At 48.0% G+C, this 11,670-nt stretch overlaps 1 protein-coding gene across 1 annotated transcript in view; it reads left to right on the forward strand.

Moving 5' to 3' along the window:
- The window catches only part of CCNK (cyclin K), a 29,549-nt gene extending 17,879 nt beyond the window's left edge, over window positions 1–11,670 (forward strand). The window contains exons 5-11 of the mRNA XM_012471110.3: window positions 1,082–1,187; window positions 1,676–1,733; window positions 2,535–2,704; window positions 3,036–3,301; window positions 3,932–3,965; window positions 7,235–7,306; window positions 10,315–11,670. Of these exons, the coding sequence (XP_012326533.3) occupies window positions 1,082–1,187; window positions 1,676–1,733; window positions 2,535–2,704; window positions 3,036–3,301; window positions 3,932–3,965; window positions 7,235–7,306; window positions 10,315–10,940 (1,332 nt within the window). The 3' untranslated portion in view covers window positions 10,941–11,670. The remainder of the gene's footprint in view (window positions 1–1,081; window positions 1,188–1,675; window positions 1,734–2,534; window positions 2,705–3,035; window positions 3,302–3,931; window positions 3,966–7,234; window positions 7,307–10,314) is intronic.

Here is an 11,670-nt window from a genome sequence, read left to right on the forward strand (position 1 = left end):
TTAGTTAGAGAGTATCATCAAAGAGGACATTCCATTAATGATAGCAGCAGCAAAATATCCGAGGATAAACCTTGTGGAAACCTCGTTAGTGGGGTGGGGAGGACTTTAAAACAACTGAAGGACTGAGAAGATTTAATTAATAAATTTTTGGAAGGAAAATTCAATATGGTTGAAAATCTCCATTCTCCCTAATTATTCTGTAAATCCAGTGAGTTCCCAATGAGAACATGAGTAGCGTGTATGTTTTATGGAGTGATACTAAGTAAAATGGCTACTAAAATTTGGGTGAGGGGGACATGCAGAGCCAAAAAACTGGAAAAGAGAAGTAATACTGGAGCTATTATATCCCACCCAAATCCCTTTGATCCTGGTACAGCAGTAGACAGACAGATCAGTGAACAGAAAAGATAGTGTATATGTATGCAAACATACACACATAGTTTAGGAGGTGATTTAGGTGGCATTTTAAATAAAATTGGAAATGATCATTCAGTAGGTGATGTTGGGACAGTTTGTTTCAAAGAAAGATTTAAACACAAAATTGATTTGCCCCCCCCATTGACACATAATACATTATATGTGTACATGAGTATGAGTGTATACACAAACACACACACATACACACACACTGGTACAACTTCTCTTTCTGAGTTTTCATGAGGCTATTATAAACTCTTTCTTGCTTAAAATGTTTTCAATGAATATTCCTAAAAGATTGCATTTTTAAAATTTGAGGTCTTGAAAGAAATTACAGTTTAGTCAAATTATCAATAACATAAAGATCTGTTTTGTAAAGGGAGACTCTTGTATTTATTGAAGATAATAATGTTTTTGAGGATCTTTATTTTGTTTTCAGTATTTTCTTACATTAACCCTCTGATTTGTCTTCCTGTTTGAGATATTTTCAGAATTTATCGGTGTCTCTGAGCATGTTAAAAGTCTGAATGGGAGAGAAAGGAATGAAAAACAGTTGCTAAAATATAAGTTCAAGAGAGAATAAATAGATGGGAAAGCTCACTTTTGTAATGCTGCTTGAGACCTGTGATTGTAATTACTATCCTAACGTGTGGTCGATTTTTAGGAGGAAGTAATGGTTCTGGAGAGAATCTTACTGCAGACCATCAAGTTTGATTTACAGGTGGAACATCCATACCAGTTCCTACTCAAATATGCAAAGCAACTCAAAGGTAAGAAGACAAATTTTCAGAAGAACTTTTTCATTCTGAAATCAAGTCTTTATAATTTGATGACACTCAGATTATGCTTCTCAAAATAGGAAACAAAGTTTGTTGTGTAAAATACCAAGGACATGGTTTGCTCTGTCACTTCAGTATTGCAGCCACTGCTGCTGTTTCCTTTTGTGTATAAACAAGCTCTGCCATCCAGTTGCCGAGTGATATGAAAGACAGGAAAATGAGTCAGAATTTTTTAAATAGACTAATAAACTTAGCCTTGGAGCCAGGTTTTCCATACATGGTGGTTCGGCGTAGGTCATGAGGAAGAAGAAGGGGTAGGACATGGACCCACATCATTCATCCTTGTTTCCCAGGTAAAAGCTCTTTGCTGTGTAATTTGAGTGGTGCTGAACACGTAGTAGGTTTTCAATAAATACTTGCTGCTGCCTGTGAATTTTTTTCTATTGCTATTAATTTACCTTTTTTTCCCCCATTTCTAGGTGATAAAAACAAAATTCAAAAGTTGGTTCAAATGGCATGGACATTTGTAAATGACAGGTATACAGTTCAAATGTTGTTTAATTGTAGTATTTTAAAATAGGCAGAGACTTTATGGGCCATTTCATCTAAACCCCTCATTTTGTGTCAGAAGAAACTGATTTGCCCTGGCTTGAAGAGCCAGTTAATGGCAGAGCTGGGGCTGAAGTCCAGGTCATCTGCTTCCCAGCAGAGGGTTTCCTTCTCCCTTGCCATGTCATGGTGGTGTGAGATGCTGAAATTTTATCACCAGTCTGAAACAGAAGTCCAAAACAATACACTGGAAAATTTTGAAAACTAAATACTTAGAGCCCATTTGGTTCTGCAAAAATATACTTCCTGGTATAAAAGTTTTGGAGCCTTGACGTGCTTTTTAGAGGCCAGGGATCTAATGAGGTACCATGGTGGGAAACAGAATGCCTGTGGATAGAGTGACTGTCAGCCCCATCCCACCGCAGTCAGTGAAGCTTCTCTCACATTTGACTTCCCCTGTAAGATTTCATTTGAAGAAAGTTGAGTGGCTAGGATTTGAACAGTTTAAATAACATAAGACATTTTCATTTGTATTTCATGATGTAGCAATTTTTGGATGTGCTAGAGAATTCTTCTGATACTTTAAGGAATAGATAAATTACTAACTGTGGTTAAAGTAACTTGGGTGCCTTTAGAAGACTAAAGACTTGAGTGTTTTTATGTATAGTACTTTAATTAAATTTAGGGGCGAATGAGCAAATTAATGGTTAGTTATGGCATCTTCATGCACTGGTTTAACCATAAATGTTAGATCATATAATCTAACCTTTTTTTTTCTTGTTGAACTAGTCTCTGCACCACCTTGTCACTGCAGTGGGAACCAGAGATCATAGCAGTAGCAGTGATGTATCTCGCAGGACGTTTGTGCAAATTCGAAATACAAGAATGGACCTCCAAACCCATGTATAGGAGATGGTGGGAGCAGTTTGTTCAAGATGTCCCAGTCGACGTTTTGGAAGGTATCAGGCATGCTGAGCTTTCTTGTGAGGGTGTTCCATGTTTAGCTTATTCTTCCAAGTGTACCCTGAGTCCCAAGAGTAGATTTTTCCAAATAGACATAGGTAAGCAATCATTCAGAAGCATCTTTAAATTATCTAAAAAGAGTGTCCAAACACATACTTTTGGCGAACTAAAAATGCACACCAGTCTTGTGCACAACCAAGATGGGGTGAATTGCAGATGTGATTCATGCTTAGGTCCTCCTGGGGATATCTAACTGATTCTTTATCCAGGTACAGTTTTATTTAAAATGCCAATTTGTGTCAAGTGTAATTGTTGGCTATCATTTAGACATATGCCACCAAATCCTGGATCTTTACTCACAAGGAAAACAACAGATGCCTCATCACACCCCCCATCAGCTGCAACAGCCCCCTTCTCTTCAGCCTACACCACAAGTGCCGCAAGTGCAACAGTCACAACCGTCTCAAGGCTCCGAACCATCCCAGCCCCAGCAGAAGGACCCCCAGCAACCAGCCCAGCAGCAGCAGCCAGCCCAGCAGCCCAAGAAACCCTCTCCGCAGCCCAGTTCTCCCCGACAGGTTAAGCGAGCCGTGGTGAGTAGGCCAGGGTAGGCCCTGAGCAGGCCCTGAGCAGGGCGGGCTTTCCACGTGGCAGCCACACCTGAGCACTGTTCTCATTTCTAAGCGAGCGCAGGGAATGCTGGAAGCAGGGGTGATCCACCCAAACTCACAGTCTGTGTGTCAGCAGGGAGTCTGAAAATGGAGGTACTCCAAGGACAGGCTGCCTCTGAGAACCAGGAGGGCCCTCTGCCAGCTCCAGCCCTGCTGCATGTGTCGTCCCTCCCAGGGTTCTGAAGCCTGTCAAGGTGTCGTTGCTGGGGCCTAGCAGTGTCACTGTGCATGCTGCTTCTGTGCAGCTGCCTGACCCCAAACAGTGGACCGTTTCCTGCACCCAAGTGGTCCTGAAACTTAGTGTTACTTGGAAATCACCATTCAAGAAAGCTAGTCATTCTGTCTTATATTGGTAAATGGAAAGAGGAAGGGAGCAGAAATGACAGTCTGGTAGGTGCGGTGGTTTGCCCTGAAAGTTTAGGCCAGAAATAATTTTTGTCTGAGGTTGTTCACAGTGACTACTGTCACTGATTCTGGTGGTACCTGGATAATCCATTTTTTCTTATCATACTCAGGATCCCAGTTAACGGTTGTGTATTTCTTTTGTAACAGGTTGTGTCTCCCAAAGAAGAGAACAAAGCAGCAGGTAATTTCCTGTTCTGATGTTTTGTTTTTTAGTTTTATGTGTTCGTATGCAAAACTTTAAATTCTTAGCCAACGTTGTTTCCTTTCAGATCTAAATTGGCCTTAAATCTGAACTTTAGGGCTCATCCAGAACTTTTCCACCAGCAAAACTGCATCATCTGTTCATCACCTGAGCATACATTTTAAAATTGTGCTCTTACGAAGCTGTCAATACAGAAAACATTATTGACAATAAAAATGTACTCAGTAACATATATAAAAATCAAATGATGAGTGTAGGAGAACTTGCTGCAGTTTTCATTTTCGAGGTTAGTCACCACCGTCACAGCAGCAGAGTCCTCTCCCGAGCACCAAGCCGCAGCAGGCGGGGGTGTGCTGCCCAGAGAGCCACGCCCGGCCTCTTTTAAATACGCAGGTTGAGGGGCTGTCGCAAGTCTAGAACCCAGAGTTAGTTCATGTCTGTACTGGAAATAAACAGAAGGAGCGAGCGAAATTGGAACAGTTACAGAACAGAAAGTTAGAAATGTTTGGTCATAGGGTCAGTCCGCCCATCGTACTGAACTCTGAAGGCACAGACCGTGTTGCTTGGTTCTTAGTTCCAGTGAATTATTCGTCAAACTGCCGTGACATCTTCCAGTTATGATAGAGCTTTTTTTTTTCGGTATATATGAGGGAATGATGAGTTCGGTACAGGTGAATTTGTGTGTGTGTGTGTGTGTGTGTGTGTGTGTGTGAATGTGTGATGGACTTTTGTTCTTATTGCCCATGGTTGGAGTGCAATGGTGCGATCTCGGCTCACCACAACCTCCGCCTCCCACGTTTAAGTGATTTTCCTGCCTCAGCCTCCCAAGTAACCAGGATTACAGGCATGTGCCACCACTCCCGGTTAATTCTGTATTTTTAGTAGAGACAGGTTTTCTTCACGTTAGCCAGGCTGGTCTTGAACCCCTGACCTCAGGTGATCTGCCTGCCTCAGTCTCTCAAAGTGCTGGGATTACAGGCATGAGCCACCGCTCCTGGCCTACAGGTGAATTTTTTAATTAGCTTCAAATTGACAGGCATTAAATGTGAGACACAAGAATGGGCTGTGCTCCATGCCACATGGAATGCATTTGAGATGAGCTGATGTGCTGTCAGTGGAGCAGGAAACAAGCTACATGTGACCTTGAAGGAGGAGTTGAGCAGGGGGAGCAGAGGGGATGGATGGAGCAGTAAGGTGGAAAGATGAAAGTGAGCAAAAGAATTGAGAATCTTGGGGAAATGGAGAGGGGTCTTCCTGGAATGTGACAGATTGAAAGGCAGTAGCTTCCGAAAGGGTCTAAAATGTGGGTTTGGACCAGATCAGAGTTCACCTGGAGGACTGTGAGTTTTGTAGAGGCAGGGGAAGCCATTGCAGATTTATCAGGGAAATGGAAGAGTCTAAATTCATTTGAGAACGAGTCCCCTGGCAGCAATAAATACAGCAAGTGGTTGGGAATGGGGAGAAGCTTGCTGACACCCATGGGAAGCATGGTGAAACATGGTGGCCTTGGCATGCTGGCTGCGGGGCAGGAAGGGTGGGTCCAGAGGCAGCTTCATAGAGGAGCCTAGCTGCGCTGTGCCGTGCAGGCCACTGGCTGCAGAGGGCTACGAGCACTCAAAATGTGGCTGGCTCAAATTCCAAAGCACTGTCAGTGCAAAATACACAGAGATTTCCAAGAAAGGAGAATGTGAGGCCTCTCATTAGTAAAGCTTTATATTGGTTACATGTTGAGATAAAATTTTAGATCTATGGGGTTAAATAAATTTTGATCCTTTTCACTTTTTTTTTTTCCAGAGTCTTGCTCTGGTGCCCAGGCTGGAGTGTTCCTTTTACTTGTTAAAGTGGTTCCTGGCACACCTGTAATCCCAGCACTTTGGGAGGCCAAGGCATGATTTGAGCCCAGGAGTTCGAGGCCAGCCTGGGCCTCGAATGTTATATAGTGTAGGGAGACCCCATCACTAAGGCTGAGGCAGCAGGATCCCTTGAGCCTGGTTGGTTGAAGCTGCAGCGAGCCATGATTACTACATTCCAGCCTGGGTGACAGAGCGAGAGCCTGGGTGACAGAGCGAGACCCTGTCTCAAAAACTAAAGTGGCTCCTGGAAAGTTTAAAATTGTAGATATGTGGCTCTCGGTTATATTGCGGTTGGACAGCCCTGATGTAGACAGCAGCAGCTATTACCAGTTGTGGAAAAAGGGAGGAGGTGGGTTCCTGAGGTGAGAGCAATACCAGTTACAGGAGGCAGAGGGAAAAGGTGGAGTGCGAGGTGCTGGTCGATGGGTCTAGGAGTGGGCCATGGTTTTGGTGGCAAGATAGACACTGGAAATGTAGGTTTGTAGTTGTCCACTTAGAGTGGCTTTGGACTCTGAGGAGGAGGGTGAAGAGAGAGGAGGTCCCTGGACCTTGAATTGAGCCTGTGTTTGAGATGGAGGAAATCCAGAGAGGGAACTCAGATCTGAGTGGTGTACAAGCCAGAAGAAAGTACATTTCAGGAAGGAAAAGCCTCAACATGCAAACAGAAAGACAGGGTTCTTTTTCAGCTGGGATGTGCACGCTGCCTTCTTAAATGGAAGAGATTGGACTTCCCACGGGCTGCCTTGGAGACCTAGTGCCGCCATTGTGGATACTGGCTGCATACCGCTGCCTGACCCTGGAAGGGTGGGCTGTTTCCCTCAAGGGGTCCCGACTGCTGGGCTTTTACGAGCAGCACATTCTTCCTGCCATCAGCGTGTCAGCCTCCAGAGCTCTTCTGATCCCAGTTAATGCGCTGCTTCTGACATGCTGCCAACTGGAAGTCAGTATTTGGGGGAAAGTAAATAAATTACAGAAAGGTAGAGATTCTCTTGTGAACCCCCAGGGGACCGAGTGACATGGTGTTGCTACTCTGGACCTTTCTTGGTGTCTCTGTACCAGGGAGGACTCCAGATAGGTAATACATGCTCATGAAGAGGCTGCTCTGCTGGCCTCACATTGTCGGAAGGACTTGTGTGAAGTGGTCAGCAAGGGAACTTAGGTGGATGTCGAGAATGGGCTGCCTGTGGGAAGCTCACAGGTCTTTTGGAGGGGTATTTAATTTGTTAACAGGATTCGTGCATAATGGTTTAGCTGAGAACCTTCTTCAAGTTAAAGCCTTGCTCATCTCTGTTCTTTTTCTCCCAAAGAAATCTCTGCCAGTACATTTTTCTTTGTGACATGCTTAGTCATGTGAAGAAGTCGGAGTGGTTTTCTAATCTGCTTTTTTTTTTGTAGAACCACCACCACCTAAAATTCCCAAGATTGAGACCACTCACCCACCGTTGCCTCCAGCCCACCCACCTCCAGGTAGGCATCTGCTGAAGCAGCTTGGCCGGCTGCGCACATTGCGCCTGAATGATGGACACAGCAGGTCCTGGGAGCTTAAAAAAGGGGGACTGTGGGGCCCAGATATACAGCATCAGCCACGGGCAGGAATCTTTGAAAAATTGTTCTCGGGCCGGGCACAATGGTTTATGTCTATGATCCCAGCACTTTGGGAGGCCAAGGCAGGAGGATCACCTGACCCTAGGAGTTCATGGTCAGTCTGGGCAACAAAGTGAGACCCTGTCCAAAAAATTAGCCAGGTGTGGTAGCACACGCCTGTAGTCCCAACTACTCAGGAGGCTGAGATGGGAAGATCACTTGAGCCCTGGGCAGTGGAGGCTACAGTGAGCTATGATGCCTCCACTGCACTCCAGCCTGGGTAAGGAGGAGACTCTGTCTCAAGAAAAAAAAAAATTCTCATTTTCACCAGATAGTTTGAGAATGTTATAAACTGTTAAGTATATCTGACTGTTCTCCGACCTCTCACATCCAGAAATGCTAAACTACATGTTGTATTAGAATCAGTTTTAGGAAAGAAAGCCAAACCCTGCCAGCTGAGCGTTTATCCAGACGGAGGCAGGGTTACTGTGGGCGCAAGGCTCCAGCCTCCCACACCTGCTTCCTGTCGGCAGGGTGTCGTCCTAGTGCATTTGGACGAAGAAGCAGTTGTACAGAGTAAATGAAAGAGTGAGAAGTTCTCCACAGGTGCGTGGCACGCCGGAAAGCCTCTCCTATCCCAGTGGAAATAGAGGAGAAGAGCTGGAAAGCAGATGGCATTCTTTGCCTGCGGCCATTCCATTGACCATTTCAGAAGGTGAAGCGCTAAGGCCGGAGTGACCTGTGCTTTCTTTCTCAAAGGTGGTTGATACTCCAGAGGCTTCCGAGCCTCTGTCGGCCTCTCCCACCTGCTGCACTCACTGTTGGTCAGTGCACGTGGCTCACACTGGGGCTCACAGCACCGTGTGTCCCTAACGGATGTGCCACAGATGACATTTCTGTTTCTACTCAGTCATGATAGCGTTTGTGCTTTGGGAGGACAGAGGTGTCATTTTCCACTTTGGGCCAAATCCCAAAACCCCTAATTCAATATGAACCTTACTTTAAACAGCACCTGCAGTTGCTCGTGGAGCATTTAGGGAGCACCTCGCCAGGTGCAATTCCCCTGGTCTAAGTCTGGGGCTGCCCCTGCACTGAGGAGACAGACAGGTGGCTCACTTGGGGAGCCCGGGGTGGCCAGAGGGGTACTGCTGCCTCCAGGGCCTGAGTAGCTGCTGTGGAGGCCTCAGAGCTCTGCTCCCTCCCCATTACAGCCGGCCAGGAGTAGGCCTGGGACTTGAGTGAGACCTGGGAGCCAGAGCCACTGCCAGGAGGCCATGGTGAAGAGAGCAGGGCCTGGGAGCCACGGTGCCTCCGAAGGTGGAGGCAGCAAAGCTGGGCAGTAACGAAGGGGAGGAAGCATAGCTCCTTGGAGGCCTAGGCTGAGGGAGGAAACGTTCAGGTCAGCAGGGATGTTTAGGGGGCAGTTTGGTGGCTGTGTGTGGCACTTGGGTCAGGAGCAAGTGTGCAGAGAGGGAATGGGGTGCCGAGGGGAGACCCCCACTTGCTGTTCCAGCTCAGTCACAAAGGACAAGGGCAGGCGCACTGGTGACTTGAAGATTCAGGCCTCGGGGTTGAGTGTTGGAAGAGTTGGCTTCTGCGAGGTGGAGGAGCAGGTCTGTGGGCACAGGTGGCTGTGGAGTGACACACAGGAAGCATTTAAGGGTGTTGGCACTTTTCTGCACCTATTTTTTAGTCAACTTCCAGAGCCCCAGGGCACCTGGCCCCAACCTGGAGCCGAAGCCAGTTCTCTAAGGTCAGGCATGTCTGACCTTCCGACCTGGTGGACTGGGGGGCACTGGTCTGCACAGGCAGGCCCCAGTGGCACACCTGTTGCAGACCTGAAATCCTGTTCATGCTCACTTTGACAAGATCAGCCAGGTTGTGCACCACTGTCCATGTCTACACAACCAGGACGCCATGCCGTGCCTTGCCCAGCCCAAGTGCTTGGGGAACAGAAGCCTCTGATGGCCTTTGCCGTCTTCATGCTCTTCTCTGGAGCCGTATGTTCTTCTCATGTTGCTTCTATGGTTTGTCTCTTGGGCTGCCTTGGGAAAGGACACTCATTCTGTTTGGCTTTCTGTGGTGGGGTGTATCGACATCATTTTCCAGGGGTCTGACGGTGACCAAGGGATCACAGGCCAAAACGTGTAGATAAGGCTAGTGGAAGTGGGTGTGAGGGCTCATGGGCTGGGAGGCGCCTCGGGAGGGGCCTTTGGCTGGTTCTGAGCACGGGTATCTCAGGAGTGCTCGACACCTGGTACCACCTGTCCCCGTTGCACACACAGACACAGCACGCGTGCACACACTCCTCTCAGGGAGACTGCTCTCTGAGAGCACGCAGTGGGGTGTATCTAGCCCATCTTGAGTAGAGTAGAACCTGAATTGCTTCGTTGATGGATACGTTGGGAGCGTCAGAGGCTTGTATGGAGTTGTTTTAAATGCCATCAATTCATTTGACTAACCCTGAGGCTCTCTGAAAAATGCCAGTGCTGCAGACAGGAGTTCATTGTGGTCCCGACTCCTGGGCTCAGATTCTGAAGGCAGAAATGGGCAGAAAAACAGACCCCCCGCACTTGTTGCACTAGGAAGAGGGGGCCGGGGCCAGGGCACAAGGGGGCTTTGTGTGCTGCCGAGACTGCCTGTGGGTGATGTGGTCAGGGCTGAGGGAAGGAAAACCCCAGGTCATCCCAGACAGAGTGGAGGGCCTTTTTGACAGATAGTGGGGAGACATCTGGTGGCATCAGGACATGGGACACGGGCCCATGTGTTGGGCCACAGAGGTGGCAGCTGCTCCCTGCTCCTCTGTAAAGATGGCCCTGAAGGGCCGGGAGGCACTGAAAGAGCAGCCGTTGCTGGCGGAGGCCAGGCACTGACGCATCTCTCTCCTGCAGACCGGAAGCCTCCCCTCGCTGCTGCCTTAGGTGAGGCTGAGCCGCCAGGCCCTGTGGATGCCACTGACCTCCCCAAAGTCCAGATTCCTCCTCCGGCCCACCCGGCTCCTGTGCACCAGCCACCACCGCTGCCACACCGGCCCCCGCCCCCACCCCCTTCCAGCTACATAACCGGGATGTCCACCACCAGCTCCTACATGTCTGGAGAGGGCTACCAGAGCCTGCAGTCCATGATGAAGGCCGAGGGGCCCTCCTACGGCGCCCTGCCCCCCGCCTACGGCCCACCTGCCCACCTGCCCTACCACCCCCATGTCTACCCGCCCAACCCACCCCCGCCGCCTGTGCCTCCTCCCCCGGCCTCCTTCCCCCCACCTGCCATCCCACCCCCTACTCCTGGCTACCCCCCACCCCCACCCACCTATAACCCCAACTTCCCACCCCCACCCCCACGCCTTCCCCCTACCCACGCAGTCCCCCCTCACCCTCCTCCAGGCTTGGGCCTGCCACCAGCCAGCTACCCACCTCCTGCTGTGCCCCCTGGAGGACAGCCCCCTGTGCCCCCACCCATTCCCCCACCCGGCATGCCTCCAGTTGGGGGGCTGGGGCGGGCAGCCTGGATGAGATAACGTGAGCCTTTTTTCCCTTTTTTTTTTTTTTTTTTTTAAACAAGTTTTTGTAATCGACTTGCAGAGTAGTTGAAGTGGGGAAGCAGCAGGGTACCTTGTATAATGTGTGACCGTTGCAGTATGGGAGGAACAGACCAGGCCCCTGGGATAGAATCGGGGTGGTCCTCATCTGGAGGACGGGGACAGTCAGCTTTCAGAGTAGCCTCATCAGTGCCCTTGCAGTCTGACCGTGTACACTCGGTTCAGCTCACGTCTGAGAGTCCTGCACTGGGTTACTTTATACTAGTGAAGATGTTAACCAGCCATATTGGCTCAATAAATAGCTTCAGTAAGGAGTTAATTTCCTTCTAGAAATCAGTGCCTACTTTTCCTGGAAACTCAATTTTAAATAGTCCAATTCCATCTGAAGTCAAGCTGTTGTCAATTTCATTCTCCCATGACACCCAGAAGGGTCAGAAGAACCACATTTTTCATTTATAGATGTTTGCATCCTTTGTATTAAAATTGTTTTGAAGGGGTTGCCTGTTGGATGGCTTTTTTCTTTTTCCTCCAGGGAGAAGGGGAGAAATGTATTTGGAAAGTAATGTATGTTTACATCTATTTGCAAATTCCTGTACATAGAGATATATTTTTTAAGTGTGAATGTAACAACATACTGTGAATTCCATCTTGGTTACAAATGAGACTCCTTCAGTCAGTTATCCAAATAATAAAAGCAGTTCTGAAACTA

This window comes from Aotus nancymaae, unplaced genomic scaffold (assembly GCF_030222135.1).
Source record: "Aotus nancymaae isolate 86718 unplaced genomic scaffold, 86718_ANA_hifiasm-v0.15.2.pri h1tg000011l, whole genome shotgun sequence".
In the NCBI taxonomy this organism is placed as follows: Eukaryota; Metazoa; Chordata; class Mammalia; order Primates; family Aotidae; genus Aotus; species Aotus nancymaae.